The sequence below is a fragment of the Felis catus genome, chromosome D1, assembly GCF_018350175.1.
Source record: "Felis catus isolate Fca126 chromosome D1, F.catus_Fca126_mat1.0, whole genome shotgun sequence".
In the NCBI taxonomy this organism is placed as follows: domain Eukaryota; kingdom Metazoa; phylum Chordata; class Mammalia; order Carnivora; family Felidae; genus Felis; species Felis catus.
In genome coordinates this window covers 82034079-82053736 of record NC_058377.1, presented here as the reverse complement: position 1 = coordinate 82053736, position 19658 = coordinate 82034079, and the positions used below count along the sequence as shown (strand labels likewise).

General features: G+C 39.8%; 1 protein-coding gene across 4 annotated transcripts in view; it reads left to right on the top strand.

The window, feature by feature from the left end:
* LGR4 (leucine rich repeat containing G protein-coupled receptor 4) overlaps positions 1 to 19658 on the top strand; it is a 102796-nt gene that overhangs the window by 70434 nt on the left and 12704 nt on the right. For all 4 annotated transcript variants that reach the window (XM_045039072.1, XM_045039071.1, XM_023239663.2 and 1 more), the window contains 8 exons: positions 3983 to 4054; positions 5318 to 5389; positions 13793 to 14008; positions 15302 to 15373; positions 17103 to 17171; positions 18152 to 18223; positions 18410 to 18481; positions 19099 to 19167. In XM_045039072.1, the coding sequence (XP_044895007.1) occupies positions 3983 to 4054; positions 5318 to 5389; positions 13793 to 14008; positions 15302 to 15373; positions 17103 to 17171; positions 18152 to 18223; positions 18410 to 18481; positions 19099 to 19167 (714 nt within the window). The remainder of the gene's footprint in view (positions 1 to 3982; positions 4055 to 5317; positions 5390 to 13792; positions 14009 to 15301; positions 15374 to 17102; positions 17172 to 18151; positions 18224 to 18409; positions 18482 to 19098; positions 19168 to 19658) is intronic.

Sequence of the window (19658 nt, the reverse complement as noted above, 5' to 3'; positions counted from 1 at the left end):
GGCTATTGCTCAAGTCCGCCCTGTTCCACCTCTCTGGGAATTATTTCCCAACCTTTTGGTGACACACCAGAGGCATTGACATGACTAAGCACTGGAGCCAGCCAGGCAAGAACTGGAATGCTGGCTCCTCCACTTCCCATCTGTGTGACTTATGCCCAGTCACCTAACCTCTCAGGGACTCGGAGAAGCAAGGCCATAGTAATGAAATGACTAACAGAGAAGAAGGTCTGTAAACCATGTATCTCAGTGTTTGTGACTATTGTGGGCTCATTACATAGGTTTTTGTTCTTCCAGAGTTTTTGGGAACTTTGTCCCTAACGCTGTCACTTAATTTACTTTGCTTGCTTCCGGATCTGAGGTTTTGGACATGAAGCCTCCCCAGCGTCTACTCTAAGAAATACTGGCTCATGAAAGAAAGAAAATGGGAAGAGACTTTGGAGCATGTGATTGCTGGATCTGTAGAGCCTTTTCCAAGCTGCCGTGCTTATTATTCATTAACACAGCAGCTTGGGAAGCGTGGGTTGATACATTCCTCAAGACTCCACATGATATGTTTGCTTTAGTAGGAAACGAAGGAATCGCAGTAGCGTGAGGTAGTGTGCCTGCTTGCTCTGCGTTATCACCATTCACTGCGTCCTAGAAGTGTTTATTTCTCCAGAGTGTGGGCTTGCATTTAGGGACAAACCACATGCAGAGAGCTCATTTGGTCATTTCTATGAATGATAAGTAGTGGAGAAAAGGCACTTTTTGAAGTTAAGTTACTTTAGTTTTTCCCTTGGCTTATAAAAGGGGGCAGAGATTTGGGAAAAGGGAGCAAATATCTCAGCTAATGTGGTTAAACACTCTTTTCTGTTGACAAGTAAAGGTAATCAGGCACTCTGCATTTTGCCACTTCCTTCATTATTTTATAAAATACTCTTTCATGAGCCCTGGCATAATAGACGAAACTCCTCAAGGAGAGCCCATAGATACAGGGACATTACAAATATTAGAGGCAAAAATTAAGAACCCTGTAACAACTTCAGTCTGTTTATAGTGTTTGTCTTTTGGTAGAACTGAACTTTTTTCTTTTTTTAAGATTTTATTTTATTTTCAAAGTTTATTTATTTTTGAGAAGAGACAGAGACAGTGCGAGCACGGGAGGGGCAGAGAGAGAGGGAGGGGGAGAGAGAAAATCTCAAGTAGGCTTCGTGCTGTCAGCACAGATCCCGATGTGGGACTCAAACTCACAAAACCGTGAGTCTATGACCTGAGCCGAAACCAAGATTCGGATGCTTAACCGATTTAATTTTTAAGTAATCTCTATACCCAATGTGGGGCTTGAATTTATAATCCCGAGATCAAGAATATCATGCTCAACCGATTGCCAGCCAGGCACCCAGACTTGAGCTTTTTTTTTTTTTTTTTTTTTTTTTTTTTAACGTTTATTTATTTTTGGGACAGAGAGAGACAGAGCATGAACGGGGGAGAGGCAGAGAGAGAGGGAGACACAGAATCGGAAACAGGCTCCAGGCTCTGAGCCATCAGCCCAGAGCCCGACGCGGGGCTCGAACTCACGGACCGCGAGATCGTGACCTGGCTGAAGTCGGACGCTTAACCCACTGTGCCACCCAGGTGCCCCAGACTTGAGCTTTTTAAAGCAGCTCTTTCAGATAACTTGCAGGAGCGGTCATAGTCATGTGATTACTTGCAGCGCTGGGGGGGGGGGGGGGATGTCGCCCCTTATGGTCCTCATGGTACAATGTGATTTTTTTTTAAATGTGACCTTTTGGGGCACCTGGGTGATTCAGTCAGTTAAGTGTCCGACTTCATCTCAGGTCATGATCTCGCAGTTGCTGGGTTCAAGCCCTGCATTGGGCTCTGTGCTGACAGCTCAGAACCTGGAGCCTGCTTGGGATTCTGTGTCTCCCTTTCTCTCTCTCTGACCCTCCCCTGCTCATGCTCTGTCTCTTTCAAAAACAAATTCATTAAAAAAAATTTTTTAATGTGACCTTTTGAACACTCCCATTTCAACTGTGAGAATTATCAACTTTTGGTTAGTGAGTTTGGGATATAGGAAGGCCCCTGAGAGGGCTTGCACTGAGCCTGCCCTAAGGTAGACTGTGGGGTGCCATGGCAGTGGAATGGCTAGCATTTTTGAGGGAGAAATTCTGAGAAAACAGTTTCTGACTAATGAGTTAACACATTGGTGGGTAGTAACAGAAGTGTGAGGTGCATGCCCTGTTCTGGGCACTGTTTGTACTTGACCTGCAAGACTAATGTGCAAGAAACAACCAGTAGAATGTAGCCTGTGACCAAGTTTAATGATGAGTTCTAGGAATTCACACACAGGTCATGTTCATAAGAACTAAAATCTTCATGGGCAGTAATGCTGGAGTTGGGTATTCAAGGAGAGAAGGTGAGGTTGTGAGGTGAAGACATTTAAAGACATAGTGACCGTCTTAGTGACATAAAGCCAGTGACACTGGCTAGTCTAGAAGCAAGAGGATTTGCTAAGGAGAAATATTTTTAACCCTGAGGAGGTGTTAAAACCATCTTTCCCAATCCCTCATTTTACATATGGTGAACGCTTGGAGGTAAAAGGCCAAGAGACTGATGGCATAAAGTAAGCTATTGTGAGCCTGGATGTGGAAAGCCTTGAAAGGTGCTAGGGTGCTTGCGAGATCAAAATGTGTGGTGTGGCTTTTTAGGAGGAATTTAATTTAGGGGCATGAACCCTGTGTTACACCTGTGTTGTTCCTGAGAAGCCAGCATTGTGATCCTTGCTACTGAAAAAAATAATTCTCAGTATTCACTCTTGGTTTCTGAGTCTTCTTGTTCTCTCCCCACCCCCATACACACCTTCTGTATACATCTATATATTAATGCTAGGTAAGGATCAAGTATTATCTTTCCCAGGGATATTTGCATTCTTAAAAGTTCCAGAGAAAATAATGCCTTTGAAAACTAGAGTGTCACGGACACCTGTGTGGCTCAGTAGGTTGAGCATCTGACTCTTGATTTCGGCTCAGGTGATGATCCCAGGGTTGTGGAATCAAGCCCAGAATCAGGCTCCTTGCTCAGTGCTTGCTCTCTCTCTCTCTCTCTCTCTCTCTCTCTGTCTCTCTCCTCCTCTTCCCACTCATGCTCACTCACTCTCTCAAAAACTGATTATAAGTTATTTACACGAGTTGCTCTCTTTCTCTCTGCTGCTTCTCCCTAAATTCCTGTTTAACTTTTTCTCTCATTTCTGTATGCCTGGGAAAATGGGAAGGAAAGTGGGGCTCAGTATGAATTGTGGGCCCAGATATCTTATAAAAGGACCCAAAGAATTCTTGTCCTTTCCTTATTCACGCTTACTCACTCTTACTCCCACTTAAATTTGTCACTTTAAATTTTCTTTAGGAAAACATTTCTTTAAAAAAAAAACAACAACAAAAACACCCACCTATCTATTGATCGATCGATAGATAGATGCCTTTGTTTGAAAAATTATGCTTACAGTGACTTTCACTTTCTGCCTCCCTTTTGCACAGAACATGTCGCCCTTGGTAATGGATAGATAACAGGTTGACTTGCCTGCAGAAGGCATTCCTCCTTAACAGACCGGTTTGTTCTGATCCGTGTAAACACTCCTGCCTGCTGACCAGTGGTCTGTATTTATGAGGCATTTGGAAAACACTGCAAGCTGCAGAGAGTGACCATGAATAGCAAACTTAATTTGGTTTAATGTGTTTTGGCTTGCTTGACCTCACCAGAATAAAAATGTGCCTGTTTGAATTATTGTATTGGGAGTTAAAAAAAAAAAAAATTCTACAGACATTTATCTCATTGGAAGAATCTTGGGATCACTTTAGCAAAGGTTTAAGTCCATGTTTAATGTCAGATAGACTTGAGAAATGTTTAATGTAGAGCTTTAATCACAGATCAGTTTATTGTGAGTTCTGAATTTTAAGAGCCTGAATTACTATTTTTTTTTTTCTTGCTACTTTTTTCCCCCTAGACGATTGGCTGGCAACGACCTCTCTTTTATCCACCCAAAGGCCTTGTCTGGGTTGAAAGAACTCAAAGTTCTGTAAGTAATGCAATTTTAGAGTTTCACAGCTGGCTGTGTATTTTCTTTCTGCATAGTCAACATGCTTGGAGCTAGGGTAAGCACAGTTTCTTTTAGTTCAGGATTAAAAGATTTAAGGAGTGGCCAATGGGTAGTGTGGGATGCAAGGGTTCATTTAGGCAACCTTGGGTCTAGATAACAAAAGTTAAAACTCTAAATAATAGATGTTCTGACCTTCAGTGTATTACAGTTGAATGTATTAGGCTTTTTGTTGGGCTAATGCACTGAATCAAAATCATATTTAAGCTTTACTGGTAGAGCTTTGTTTCTACTTATTGTATACCTTTGAGGACTTTGAATTAGCTGACCCTAAAGGGAAAAAGGCTAACAAAAGCTCAAAGTGTTAAAATCATTTTAAAGCCAAAAGGACTTAGGATGCCTATAATTTATATAGTCTGTTGAAGGACCAGGAAATGAATTCCTGGCATTGGTTAGGCATTTAGAGTATGGCAGATTGGGGAACAGATGAACTGACTGCCAACTCCACTTCTGCCACTACCTTGCTGAGTAACTGTCTGTAAGTCACTAGACCTCTCTGGTTCAGTGAGTTACATGTACCTTTTACTATTCCATTCTGTGGTTGTGATTCATGTCAAGCGGTCATTGTATTAAGATGACTAGAAATGGCTTTAGGCAAAAGTAATAAGGACTTCATTTTCAGTACAGATCTATGCCTTTCTTCTCTGGGTCCTGTTAGATGGTTAAAGCTCTATTTTTGCTGTGGCCCTCCATTCACTGAGGACATGTCTGCTGCTCCCTAAGAACTTAGGGTCTGCTATCTTCTTGGAAAAACTGGCTCTACTGAGTGTCCATGTTTCTGGGCTCTGCTTTATTCCAAATTGAAAAGGCACTAGGGATTCCAATAGGTTTGTTTGTTATACCTCTCCCAGTTAACTTGTTATGCTTCCTAATTAACATTAAAAGAGTGATGAATGTTAATTAAGGTGCCTTAATTCTTGAGAATGAAACACCTCTGGAAATGTGGATTATCAGTAGGTCTGTGTCAAGAGATGGCTTGGGATAGTGGCTTAGGTTTCATTTCTGGCCTTATAGCAAAATGCTTCTTGCTTTTTCTGCAGTTCTCTTTTCTTGGGTGCTTTACACCTTGACCTTTTCTCCTTTTCTGCCATTAGAAATATTTTTTAGATAGAAATGGCTCTGAGTTCTTCTAAGAAAAAATAGTAACAATTGCTTGTTATTCACTAACCAAAAATTTCCTTCCAGAACCCTGCAAAACAATCAGTTGAGAACAGTACCCAGTGAAGCCATTCGAGGACTGAGTGCTTTGCAGTCTTTGTAAGTAACTTTTTCGTTTTCTGCATTCTTGAATCATAAGTAGACCACTCGGCTGCTAAATGTGTAAAGAACTGGAATCCTAGCAAAAGGGGAAATTTACCCTCTCATCTGGGATAAAATTGGGGATAGCCAGGTGCTATTATCGAAATGCCATTTGGTGACAGAGAAGCAGGTGATCAGTTTACCCCCCCTCTTGTGTCAGATGCTGGGAGAAAGTTACAAGCATGCACTGCTGGGTCTAATTCCAGGAGCTTGTAAATGGCAGGTGATCATCACCTCTTTAGAACCAGAATTAGATGTGTACAGAAGTTCTGGTGTCTTGTGCCATGGTGGTCAAGAGTCAGTCACAAAGAAGTTCCTGTTTTAGGTGGTAAGGATAATCAGAACAAACTGATTATAATTCCTCATCTGTGGACCTTGAACTTACACGGGGGGTGTAACTTCTTAGTCTCTTGTACTGCCTTCTTCCCAAGATTTGTTTTTGTTGTTGTTGTTGTTGTTGTTGTTGTTGTTTTTTGAGGAAAGTTTGGTTTTATGTGGAGTGTTCAAGATTTCAACTCTTAGTTTTTACCATGTTCAAAAGCTTGGTTTTTATGAATTTCAAAGGCTTTCTCAAATAGCACTTCACTTTGTTCTTCTTTGCATTCTTTCCCATATGTATGTGTGTGTATATATATGAACCTGGAGAAAGGTAATCACTCCTTCCATTGTTTTGATACACGTACCCCATACATCCCTTCCTCCTGTAGTGGGTGGATCAGGTAAGCAGCAGTGGTATCACAGGGACCATGCAAAATCCACAGAAGATTTTGAAGAAACAACCATTTTTATATTAAATACACATATTTGTTAATGACTACAATGAATGTTATAAACTAGTATTGTTGGGACTACAACTTTTCGTCCTTTTCATCTTTGGGATCAGAAGATCAAGTTCCTCTGTCTCTAGGGGTACCTTAAAGGAAAAAAGTGAGAAGCACTGAGCTGATGTGTGTGGTTATTGCAATTCGCTTTTGGTCAAGATTAAGAAAATCCCTTTGCATATTTATCTGTCTGAATGTTTGCAATGCTCTCAAAAGAAATTCAGATTAATTAGAATTCTGAGGGGCGCCTGGGTGGTGCAGTCGGTTAAGCGTCCGACTTCAGCCAGGTCACGATCTTGCAGTCCGTGAGTTCGAGCCCCGCGTCGGGCTCTGGGCTGATGGCTCAGAGCCTGGAGCCTGTTTCCGATTCTGTGTCTCCCTCTCTCTCTGCCCCTCCCCCGTTCATGCTCTGTCTCTCTCTGTCCCAAAAAAAAAAAAAAAAAAAAAAAAAAAGAATTCTGAAACAGGCTTGTCTGGTTTGGGATCCCCACTTTGTCACTTGCTAGCTGTATAACGTTGTGCAAATTATTTAAAATTCTCCATAGAATAATGTGCTCATTACTCGCCATGTATTTTAATGCATGAAAAGCACTTATAACAATATCTGACATGTGGTAAGTGTTCAATAAACATTTGTGGAATCTATTAACAGTAATAGTGGTATATTTTTATCAGTACTTTTTTTCATTACTAGTTTACCCAATTTATATAACCAGGTGATGGAGATGTCTGAAAGTAATGAGAAAGTATTCTTCAAAACAGGGAACTTAATTTGCTGTTCTACTAGAGTGATGAATACCAATGTACATTGTTTTGCTCACATTGTAACCCCAAAGACAGCGGGGAGAAGGCGTAGTTTATCAGAGTGTGGTACTTTGTCCTCTTGGACCAGAAGCACAAGTGGGGAGATCATGAAAATGTAGACCCCCTAGGCCATATCCTGGAAGTAATGGTTTTTTCTCTTTAAAGGTAGGATCTAGGAAGCTATATTTTTTAAAAAAATTTCCCCAGGTAATGCTCATGTACATGGAAGTTCTGAGAATCACTCTGAATAAAAACTCATAATAGTTATCACACTTCGCTACCTTCTGGGTCACAAAATTAGGTTTTAACCATATCATGTAGTTGTGTAATCTACAAATCTGTCCCATACGTTTTTCTTTTTATTGCCCTTTGAAATAACTTCCAATGTACACTTTTGTAGCATATGCGTATAGTAGACTTGATTGAAAATAATTGAACTGCTTGTCTCATCTGTTTGCTGATATAAAATCATTTTTAACTACACCCAGACACATCACTGGAAATTGGAAATTGCAGATTACCTTTTGATGGGGATTAGACATTCTAGTAGTTATGAGAAATGAATGTGAAAATTAAAAAAATGTACTAATAAAGCATATCATACTCTATAAAAGTTAAACTTTAAAATGTATCTAATGTCATAAAAAAGGAGTATCTGAGGTATTCATCATTCCATTTCTAGTTTCAATAGAAGTTTAAGGTAGAAATATATTAAATAGCTAATTTTGCCACAATGCCAAGTTTATGGAATATAGGATTTGTTATTTGCCATAAGTAATTGAGTAGACTCTGTCCCTTCACAGATATGTGACTCACCTCTACAGACCTTCTGACCTTGGACAGATGTGCATGGAGGGAGCCATCTTATCTCCCTCAGACATTTTATTTATTTTTATTTTTATTAAAAATTTTTTTTTTTTTTTTTTTTTGGGGGGCGCCTGGGTGGCGCAGTCGGTTGGGCGTCCGACTTCAGCCGGGTCACGATCTCGCGGTCCGGGAGTTCGAGCCCCGCGTCAGGCTCTGGGCTGATGGCTCAGAGCCTGGAGCCTGTTTCCGATTCTGTGTCTCCCTCTCTCTCTGCCCCTCCCCTGTTCATGCTCTGTCTCTCTCTGTCCCAAAAATAAATAAAAACGTTGAAAAAAAATTTAAAAAAAAATTTTTTTTTTTTTATTCATTTTTGAGAAAGGGAGAAACAGAGCATTAGTTGGGGAGGGGCAGAGAGAGAGAGGGAGACACGGAATTCGAAGCAGGCTCCAGGCTCTGAGCTGGCAGCACAGACCCTGACATGGGGCTCGAACTACGAACTGTGAGATCATGACCTGAGCTGAAGTCAGACGCCTAACCAACTGAGCCACACAGGCGCCCCCAGTAGACATTTTAAATAGTTGTTTTCTTTTACTTCTTCAGAATTCATTTTTTTTTTTTTTTAAGAACTGCATACAGCGTTGTTCTTATTTCCCAAGACTAAATGATCAAAATATTCCATCCTTTTGTCTAGTTGGAAGGCTGAAAAAGACAAGGAACAGAAAAACTACGAAGAAAACATGCAGATAGATTGTGGTCCATAAGCGCAGTAAAGTCCACATGACATTTATTGGTAATTTAGATGATTTAAAGTGTTTTTCACAGTAGGTTTCTCCCTCTAAAATAGTATTTTAAAGAAAGCATGTTGTGCTCATCAGTCATTGAGTAATTGCATAGTTTAAATTATCTCCATAATTGGGATGGGGGTGGGGAGTGGAGAGGAGTCAAAGCAAACTATTTTCTTAAGAAAGGCATTGGGATGTTTTTATATGCATCAGAAACACAAGGAGATAAGCCTGTTTTACTTAAGAAGGAAATGTACATGGGTTTGTTAGCATAGTGGGTGTAGCATTCAAGGTAGATACTATTGAAATTCTGTCACGGTGTAAAACAGTCTTATCAGTGCTTGAGTTCAGTTTGCAAATCTGATCTTCAGACCTGAATTACATGAAAGGTTTCCTTGTGGTTTTGAAATAGTGCTTAGAAAGGAGCAAAGTTCGTTAGGGGTTGAAATTGACAAGAAGTGGTTTGATACAAGTGTGTGAGGATGACTATAAAATCTGAAAGTGAATTGTCAATGTTAATATAAATGTAGCATAACAGTTTTCCACAAACCCATGGAAGTGGCTAAAGCGTTGTCCTAGCAAGCTATTAAATGACATGTCAGAATTTGCACCACCGGATTTTTTTGTCTTTAAATTATATCACACTTGGGAGCACCTGGCTGGCTTAGTTGGTTGAGCGTCCAACTTCAGCTCAGGTCATGATCTCATGGTTTGTGAGTTTGAGCCCCACATCAGGCTCTGCACTGACAGTTCAGAGCCTGGAGCCTGCTTCAGATTCTGTCTGTCTGTCTGTCTGTCTGTCTCTCTCTCTCTCTCTCTCTCTGCCCCTTGCCCCCCCCACCCCCGCCTCCTTGCACACACTCGCTCTCTCTCGCTGTCTCTCAAAAATAAATAAACATTTAAAAAAATAAAAAATAAATTATATCACACTTGAATGGTAAAGGAGGATTTCAAAGACTGAATTTCCTAGGTTTTCCACAGTAATTGCATCATCTTAACAATTTATACTTGAAACTGGCAATAAAATATAACACTATAATATATATGTTACTGGTAAGTTAGAAGTAGAGAGAAAAAGGGAAAGCTTTTGATTATAGAATAGATGTTGATAACAGACATTCATCAGTAAAATGTGCATATGGAATTATTATTGTAATTTCATTTAAGACAAAAAAGTATGTGAGTACTCAGTAAGATATAAAACAGGCTTTTGAGAATAGGGAATAGAAACACATTTTAAAGACAAAAATAGTAAGGGAATTCAGTTAATAGAGTGTTAACCCTTTAACAACTAAAGTACACTTAAAGTAATAGTTCTCTCTTGATGGATTGAGTTTAAATGGTGAAATACCTTAAACAAACCCACACTTATCTCCCCACCTAGGAGATATCTGATGCTATTTATGCATCTACTGATTCAGTTATAATATTTTCTTGGTCTCTTAGTTAGAATTAATATTAAATGTGTAAGTCCTTGGTACAAAGCCGTGATTCTAAGACAGTTTCTCTGTGAAACACTGATCTTGTTATAGGGGCAAACTCTTTATGTTTGTGAGTGTGCTCCCAACATCCGCATGTGAATTGAGGTGTAAGGATTAATTACTGAGTCATCACAAATCCTTTGCCTCATTTAGCTTTATTTAAGTGTCCCATTTTTCCAGAGTTCTTCTTCCTTTTGACCTCTTTTTTTGTTTTTTTTTTTTTAGAGAGAGAAAGAGAGCAAGCACTCCAGTACCTGTGAGCAGGGGAGGGACAGAGAGAGAGAATATCTTAACCAGGCTCCATGCCCAACGTGGAGCACATTGTGGGGTTCAATCTCACACCCTAAGTTAAGGCCATCTCTTTTCTTTGATGGTACATAGTACAGAATTCTGCAGGAGCATAAATGGTGTATATAACACTGAAATAATGTTAAAAAGGTACAGATAGCTTTCTCTATAGTATTTTGCCACATCTTAATGAAACCTTTTATAGAGAAGGCTTAATTTCAGTGCAGTGTTGTGTGTGTATATAGGGGAGCCTTTCTCATTATTTTATTGACTATGAATGCACATTATCATCAATATGATAACATAAGCAATTTAAACTTTTAAACTGCGCTAATGCTGAGAAACTGGGAAGGGACTTCAATTTGTACTTAAAATACATTCCAAACCCCTTACCTAGTTTACAAGGTCTACATAATCTGGTCCCCATTTGCATCCCCAGCTATGTCTCCCAGGACTCTCCACCTTCTTCCTGTGTTCTAATCACTCCTGACCTTCTGGGAGTTGCTGGGACCACATCCTGCTGGTTTCTGCTGAGTCTTTGCCCTCTGGATCTCAGTTTATATAGCATCTTGTTAGGGAAGCAAAAATAAGGTAAAAACAGACAGGGAGACAAACCATGAGAGACTCTTAAATACCGAGAACAAACTGAGGGTTGCTGGAGGGGAGGGGAGGTGGATGGGGGATGGGCTAAATGGGTGGTGGGCATTAAGAAGGCACTTGTTGGGATGAGCACTGGGTGTTTATGTGTAAGTGATGGATCACTAAATTCTACTCCTGAAATCATTATTACACTCTATGTTAACTAACTTGGATTTAAAAAAGTAATAAAGAGAAGAAAAAGAAAGAAAAAAAATAACACCTTAGAGATGCTTTTCCTAACCAATACATTTTAACTAACTTCCCTCCCCCTTAGTCTCTATTGTTAGTCTTTATCTTGGGACCCTGTTTAGTTGCTTCATAGCATTCTTAAGCACTCTATAATCACTTTTTTAAAAATATTTACTTGTTTTTGAGAGAGGCAGAGTGTGAACAGGGGAGGGGCAAAGAGAGAGGGACACACAGAATCTCAAGCAGGCTCCAGGCTCTGAGCTGTCAGCACAGAGCCTGACCAACCTGGGGCTCGAACTCAGAAGGGGTGAGCCAAAGTTGGACGCTTAACTGTCTGAGCCACCCAGGCAACCCTATAAACACTTTTAAAATGTATTATATTGTGGGTCACTCTTCATTAGAATGTCAGTCTCATGAGGACAGGTCTCATGTCTGTGTTCACCATTTTTATCTCTTTTGTGCCTAACAATATGCTCAGGTGTTAAATGAATAGCTATAATTAAATGGTTAATGCAATTAAATTCTACTTATAGTTAGTTACGTTATATGGTTGATTATATGTTTATATGTTCAGTGTCTCTTTCTCTAAGTGGAAGTTGTGCAAGGTTGTGAAGTATGTGTGTGTGTGTGTGTGTGAAAGAGAGAGAGAGAGAGAGAGAGAGAGAGAGAGAGAATACTATCCACACATTAAAGCAAATCTCCTAAGCAGCTCCATGGCCAGGACTTTGGCAGTCTGTATTTAAAGGGTACCTGTTTCTTCTCAGAGGTAGGTGCTAGAAACTAAACAAGCCTAAAAATGTTTGTTTTTTAATTTTTTTTAATGTTTATTTTTGAGAGAGACAGAGCATGAGTGGGGGAGGGGCAGAGAGAGAGGGAGACACAGAATCCGAAGCAGGCTCCAGGCTCTGAGCTGTCAGCACAGAGCCTGACGCGTGGCTCAAATCCATGAGCCATGAGATCATGACCTGAGCCGAAGTCAGACGTTTAACCAACTGAACCACCCAGGGGCCAAAATGTTTGTTTCTTAAGGCAGCTGCCCGGTTCCCTGTGTTGTCCCCTTTTTTAGTGCTTATCTCGACTTTATCAAAAAGAAGCTACCATCAGATCCTTACCAGGATCAAGGGTCTTTAACCCCTGAGACTCGGACTGGGGCCGGTGTTTCAGAGCAGGGCTCAGCATTTGCCGGGAGGGGAAAGGGGCCACTAGGGCAGGCCCAAAGCTGGAGCAGCAGAAGGAAAGAGACAGATGCAAGCACTGCTCCAAAACTCAGAAATTCCTGACCTCGCCCACTGCCAAACTCCAGGGCTTTAAAAATATGCCGTCATTTTGACTTTTCACGTTTTTTGTGTTCTCTAATTTTCACCAGGAGGTCCGTGCCTGGGAGGTATGAATTTCAGTAGTGAGGCTGCATCAACATGGGAATTGTGAAGAGGGTTGTCATTTGGCACATAACTGTCCTTTGTCATATTAACATCAGGGTGTCTTTGGGTTGGAACGTGCTTATTCCAACAATTAGGCCTGATTGTGCCAACAGTAACGTTAGGACATCATTTTCCAGATTTTTAGATTGGGGACTTAATTTTTTTCTTAAATGTTTATTTATTTATTTTGAAAGAGAGAGGGAAAGCGAGAATCCTGAACAGGCTCCCTGCTGTCAGCACAGAGCCTGAGGCAGGTTTGATCTCACAAACTGCGAGATCATGACGTGAGCTAAGTCCAGAATTAACAGTTATTAAGAAAAGAGCACAGTGTTCACAGGAAACATTAAATAGCTACTCTGATCAGTGTTATTGTGACCTTAAGCCTTCTTTTAAATTTTCCCCAAATTCTGGAATTAAAGACACCTTGCTAATAAGATGCCTCATACTCAAAATCGAGTCCCCATCAGGGGCGCCTGGGTGGCTCCGTTAGTTAAGCGTCTGACTCTTGATTTCAGTGCCAAGAGAAGAGGCGGTTATTTGACTAGTACATGATACCTATAGTTTTAACTTGCCTGCTGGTAAGAAGGATTGTTAGAAGAATCCCTTGAAATGATTTGTTGCTGTAAACACTTTTCTTTTTTTGTAAATATTTCCTTATGTTTTCTCCTTTGGCATCAAGTTAAAATAGCAAATTTAATATCAGATTTTAGTTGTAATGTAAAATTTTAAGTACAGTAGCTTATTTACTCAGCTTAGTTTCTTCTTTTTTTTTTTTCTTTCTAGTTTTGATTTATATAGATTCTGAAACATAAACTTCGATCTAGCTTTGGCCTTTGGCGGGGTGGGGGGGGAGGTTCTTTCTTTTTTTCCAACATTGTTTTGCTATAAAGTCACTCTTAGCCAAAGATTCTTGAAAGATTGTTCTGTAGCAAGGGAAAGAACAGACTTCCACCATATAGTCTTGGAAAATTGGTGGATTTTATGAGACTTTGTAGAGAAATTGAAGAAATAAGGAATGCCATGGCTCCGGCCGTTTTTGTAACTCCTTTCCGTTTTGAAAACGGAGAGCTGTGTGACTTGGCTCCTGCTAGAATTCGTTCTTGAACGTGGTGGTTTCTGTTTCTGTCAGGCGTTTAGATGCCAACCATATTACCTCAGTCCCCGAGGACAGTTTCGAGGGGCTTGCTCAGTTACGACATCTGTGGCTGGATGACAACAGCTTGACCGAGGTGCCGGTGCATCCTCTCAGCAACCTGCCAACCCTGCAGGCACTGACCTTGGCCCTCAACAAAATCTCGAGCATCCCTGACTTTGCATTTACCAACCTTTCAAGCCTGGTAGTTCTGTAAGTATCCATCCTTTTTAATACCTTATGTCTGTGTGAATCTGGGAGCAAAAGCAGATTTCTCGTGACAGATTATTAGGAAAGTACCTCATTTTTTGTTACGCTTCTGAAGAGAGAGCATTTGGGGGAGCTGCCTCTTTTTACAAAATTAAATGTGCTGACTTTTAAAAACACAAGCTAGGGTAATTACAAAATTAACATCTGATAACTGTTGAACCTCTCTAAAACGTGTGGCCTTTTGTAATCATAACAAGAAATTGGGACATTCAGCAAATACTTGGACGGCTTTTACTTGTGTACCAGCAATGTATCGAGTGTTAAAAGAAGTAGAGTTGTTTTGAGATGATCACAGAAAATAAGTTTGAATGATATTTCATGTTTTGAACATCTTGTCTTTTCAAAGAATGTATCATTCTCTGTGTTTTGAATCTTTAAAAACTTGGACATAATAAAATGGCATTTCTTTTTAAAAGCTGTTACTCGGGCACACCTGGCTGGCTCAGTTGGTTAAGCTCTGACTTCAGCTCAGGTCATGATCTCACAGTTTGTGAGTTCAAGCCCCGCATTGGGCTCACTGCTGTCAGCTCAGAGTCCACTTTGGATTCTCTTTCTGTCTCTGTCTCTGTCTCTGTCTCTGTCTCTCTCTCTCTCCCCCCGCCCCTCCCCCACTCACGCTCTCTCTCTGAAAAAATAAAAATAAAAAAAAAATAGGACCGTCTGGGTGACTCAGTCAAGTGTCCAACTTTGGTTCAGGTCACGATCTTACGGGTTGTTTGTTCAAGCCCATCTCAGCACAGAGACTGGAGCTTGCTTCGGTTTCTGTGTCTGCCTGTCTCTCTCTGTCCCCCTGCTTGTGCTCTCTCTCTCAAAAATAAATAAACATTTAAAAAATTTTTTTAAATAATAATAAAATTAAATCTGTTACTCATTCTCACTGGTGTAAGGTGAGACTCTTCCCTCCATGATGTTTTCCCCCACCTCCTTGCCAAGGGGAGCTCACCACAATTTTACTTCATATAATTAAAAGCTCATCAGAGCTTTTGTTCTGATATGGCTAAATATTAAAGAATCTTCAATGTGTGTACCATTTTCCCACTAGAGATACTTTCTTTTTCCATGTTCAGTGAATCCAAGTCTGTGCAGCGTATATCAAGAAATACACTATTTGTTTTTCATTAGTCAAGGGTTGCAATGTTTAGCTATACTCCTCCTTTAAGCCAATTTAGGCATATGAAACATTATAATAGTTGCTACTGGGTGATTTGAAAGTCATTGTGATGCTTTTTTCCGTAGACATCTTCATAACAATAAAATTAAAAACCTGGGTCAACACTGTTTCGATGGACTAGATAACCTGGAGACCTTGTAAGTTGATTCAGATTTCAGATGGTTATACTGTGATGTTGGTGATGCAATTTTGTATTTCATTGCAGGAGAAGGAAAAAATAATGGTCTTGAGTTCAGCTCACTATTAACTGACTTTAATACATGACTAAATTTTTGCCACCAAATAACATAGTTAGGAATACTAATCTCAGTTTATGGTTAAAGATGGCACACAAGTTTGAATTTGATATTTCTTTCAAAAGTACACATAAAAAAGCAGCTCAATCTGCCAGACTGTCTACTTTCTCAAAAATTTTGGGTTTGTTAAAATGTGCGACAGTTTTGGAACACCGAGCCTTATAAAATTAATTCTGAAAAATCAGCTTTTTTTGTTTGTTTTTTCCATGATCTCAGCTGCCTTACTAATTATTAACACTGGGTTTGAGTATTATCTCTGCTTTCTTAAATGCTAAATGAAATAAAGTTTTCCATTTTGCTTGGGATACTTTTGTTGTTCCTGCTAAAGTTTGGGAATTCTGGATGTTTCCACTGTACATTGCACCACTGTTTGAGCAAAAGACCTTATGCAGCTATGCATAATCAAGAATAGGATCTTTATTTTTGTTGTTTTAGTTTATTTTAGTTGTCTTTATTCAAAGATTTATAGTATTTGCTATTGTGGTGTAATAAATAATTCAGACAATGTCCCAATTAGGTTAGTAACATTTGATTGGAATGCTCAGGGCTTGTGATATTTTGTTTAACTGAATATTCTGGTTAGCCTAATTAGAAGACTTAAAATCTCTTAGTTCTTTATGAATCTACTTTCCTGTCTAAACAATGAAAGGATAGTGAACATCAGTGGACATTGGAAAGTGGAAGCTCTTGAAGAAGTCAAGCTCAGTCTCCTTTACTAAGTATGTAAATACCAGTGTAGCAGAGGACTGGATGGAACTGATCCTAGACCACATATACTCTTCCAATTACATTAAAATGAAACTTCTTCTTCCCAGCTAAATTCTTACTTGCCACTTTTCTTTCTGCGTAGAAAAAGAAAACAAAATAGGTCCCTAAAGAGCTGGACTTTTGATTTTGTGTTACTCTCATTCTAAACCATACTAATCCTATCCCAGCATGCTCTTTAGGTTAGAAAATAAATTAAAACTTAAACACTCAAATTAAGACTTTTTCTTACACGTCACTGTGGCTTTTCTTGCTCCTAATTAATGTAACATTTTCGACAATTTATAACCTGCTTCAGGATGCTAGTGGTGTGAACCCATCCTGGTCCTCGACCTTGTTTGTACTTATCTCAGGTCATCTGCCTGATAGCAGGGCCGAGGTCAGCTGCCCTCATGCCAGAGTTTCAGGAAGCCACTCTAAACCCCAAATGGAAACTGTGCTTTCAGGTTGTTGTCATTTATAAACGGATATTCCATAAATTCTGTTTTATGGTGAACTTCCTGAAGAATGCCATTCAAATGATTTGTTTATTTAGTGCACCAATAATAGGTGATTAAGAATTTCTTGATCTTTTAAAATTAACTTAAAACCATCATAGAAGAATTATGATTCTTTTTTCTATTCACTCTTCTAAGAAAGGATATAAATTCAGTTGAGCTACAGAGTTTTAAATGGCACTATGGTCAGTGGGGAAAGATTACCATCCAGAGGATGTGATTTTTGTTAAGAATACATTTGTACCAAAATGCCTTATAAATTGTGACCGTTCTTCAGTGTTCTTATATATTTCCCCCATTTTTTCTAGGGACTTGAATTACAATAACTTGGGGGAATTTCCTCAGGCTGTTAAAGCCCTTCCTAGCCTAAAAGAACTGTGAGTATTGCTTTGCTCTCTCTATGCGTGCCATAGGGTCCTTAGACCTCATCACTTCATGTTCCAAGAGTGCGATTTTAAAGCCTCTTTGCTCCACTGCACATACCATAATACCCAGACACACACAAACACATATATGATCATACAGACCAGATGGTGTCAGCGCAGACAGTGTGGAGCCTAGATTTCTGTACCGAGCTTGTTTTGTCTGCACTAAGGTGTCTTCCAGAAGCCATAACATACAGTCCCTGCCAGTTACGAGCTTGCAGTCTCCATGGCACTGGGGAAGCTAACCATGTGAGACTTGCAGATAGCAGTTGCCAGGTAGAAATAAGTGCTAAATGCAGAGGGTAAGTAAATCATTCCAGAAAAAGACCTCATTGAGAATCAGGGTCATTAGAAAAGGCAGTGCTAAAGAGGAGGAATTTGACTGGAGTTAAAAGGATGGAGATAATAAAATAAATGAAAAGATGAGGGGGCATTTTAGATGTTGGATTTGTCAAGGGCAGAGACAGGAGTGTACATAGCATCACAGAGACCTGAGAGATAGCAGCTTTAAAAAGAATTCGGGGGGCACCTGGGTGGCTCAGTCGGTTAAGCATCCGACTTCAACTCGGGTCACGATCTCGCAGTCGGTGGGTTCGAGCCCCGCGTCGGGCTCTGGGCTGATGGCTCGGAGCCTGGAGCCTGCTTCAGATTCTGTGTCTCCCTCTCTCTCCGACCCTCCCCCATTCATGCTGTCTCTCCCTGTCTCAAAAATAAACATTAAAAAAAAAATTAAAAAAAAAAATTAATAATTCGCTATGGTCCCGGAAAGGATGAGATGGAATAAAAAATTTGGTTTCCTCACATTTTTGAAATTTTCATGTAGTTGTTCTCAGCTGTGTTTCACATAACACTGAACAGGACTAGATACTCGAGTTTTAACTTATTTCACAAGGGACATGTATTTCAAAAATATTTTTCTCCTACCTTTTTAGGTTATTTCATAGTAATTCTATTTCTGTTATCCCTGATGGAGCATTTGATGGTAACCCACTCTTAAGAACCATGTAAGTAGTTCTGAAGTCTTCTTTTAATATTTAATCATGTAAAGCATGTCTGTATGATGCCAGACATTTTGATGAAGAATGAGTGAAAATTCAGGATTTTAGATCTATGGACTTTGTGAACATAGGTTTAGTGTTGGAGGGCTTGTGAACATATGAAAACTTTACTTTTTTGTGGTATTTTTACAGACATTTGTATGATAATCCTCTGTCTTTTGTGGGAAACTCCGCATTTCACAATTTATCTGAACTGCATTCCTTGTAAGTATTACACAAATTCTAAAACAAGCCTGAATCTTTATGCAATTGCTTTAATGGAAAACTAGAATGTATTATTGTAGCTCCAGAAGACAAAACGCTCCCCCCCTTCCCCCCACTCCTTTGGGTGAAAGTCCAAAGGGCAGTTCTGAAAATTGATGATGGTTCTTATTTATGTGAACTCTTGGCCAAATTATCACACTCTCAGGTACATTCAAGAATTGAAACTGATTTTATTTTTAGGTGTAATAGTGCTGTTATTTTATTTTATTTTATTAATTAATTAATTAATTAATTTTAATGTTTATTTATTATTGAGAGAGAGAGAGAGAGAGAGAGAGAGAGAGAGACAGAGCATGAGCAGGAGAAGGTCAGAGACAGAGGGAGACAGAATCTGAAGCAGGCTCCAGGCTCTGAGCTGTCAGCACAGAGCCCAACACGGGGCTTGAACTCACAAACCGTGAGATCATGACCTGAGCCAAAGTCTGACTCTTAACTGACTGAGCTACCCAGGCGCCCCAATAGTGCTGTAATTTTAAACTGTTCAAAAAAAATAAAATGAAAATATCGTGTATGAAAATTTCTCATTTTAAATTACTTTTTCTCTCCCAATTTCCTAGAGTCATTCGAGGCGCAAGCATGGTACAGCAGTTCCCCAATCTGACTGGAACCGTCCACCTGGAAAGTCTGTAAGTGCGGCTGTTTGAAGAAGGGTAGGGTAGAAATGACATGCTGGCCTGCTCTCAGGGTGCCAGTGGTTTTTGGGGTTGGGGATGATGATGGTGTTGATTCCTGCAGTATCTCTTTGGGCATATCATGCATGGATATGGATATATTGGGTTTGGGCTCAGTCACCTCAGGTAGAATAGAGCCTCATGTATGGAGATTAGATCCAAAAAGCTCACTGAAAATATGAGGCAGTAACTAAACGCCAAATTCCAAGCAGTGCTTTAGGAATTCAGAAGTGGAGCATTTGATGTAGACTATCAGGGAAAGTGTTAGGGAGAAGGTATAGTTTCAAAATCGAATACTGTCAGGTTTTCAGAGCTGGGTCTTTTAATTAGAAAGGCAGGATTTAGCAAAATGGGGAATACGGAAAATTTTCTCAGGGATGATGTAACAGATGTGCATATGTAGCTAGAATTGCATGTCTATAATGGAATGCGGTGTGATATGGAGA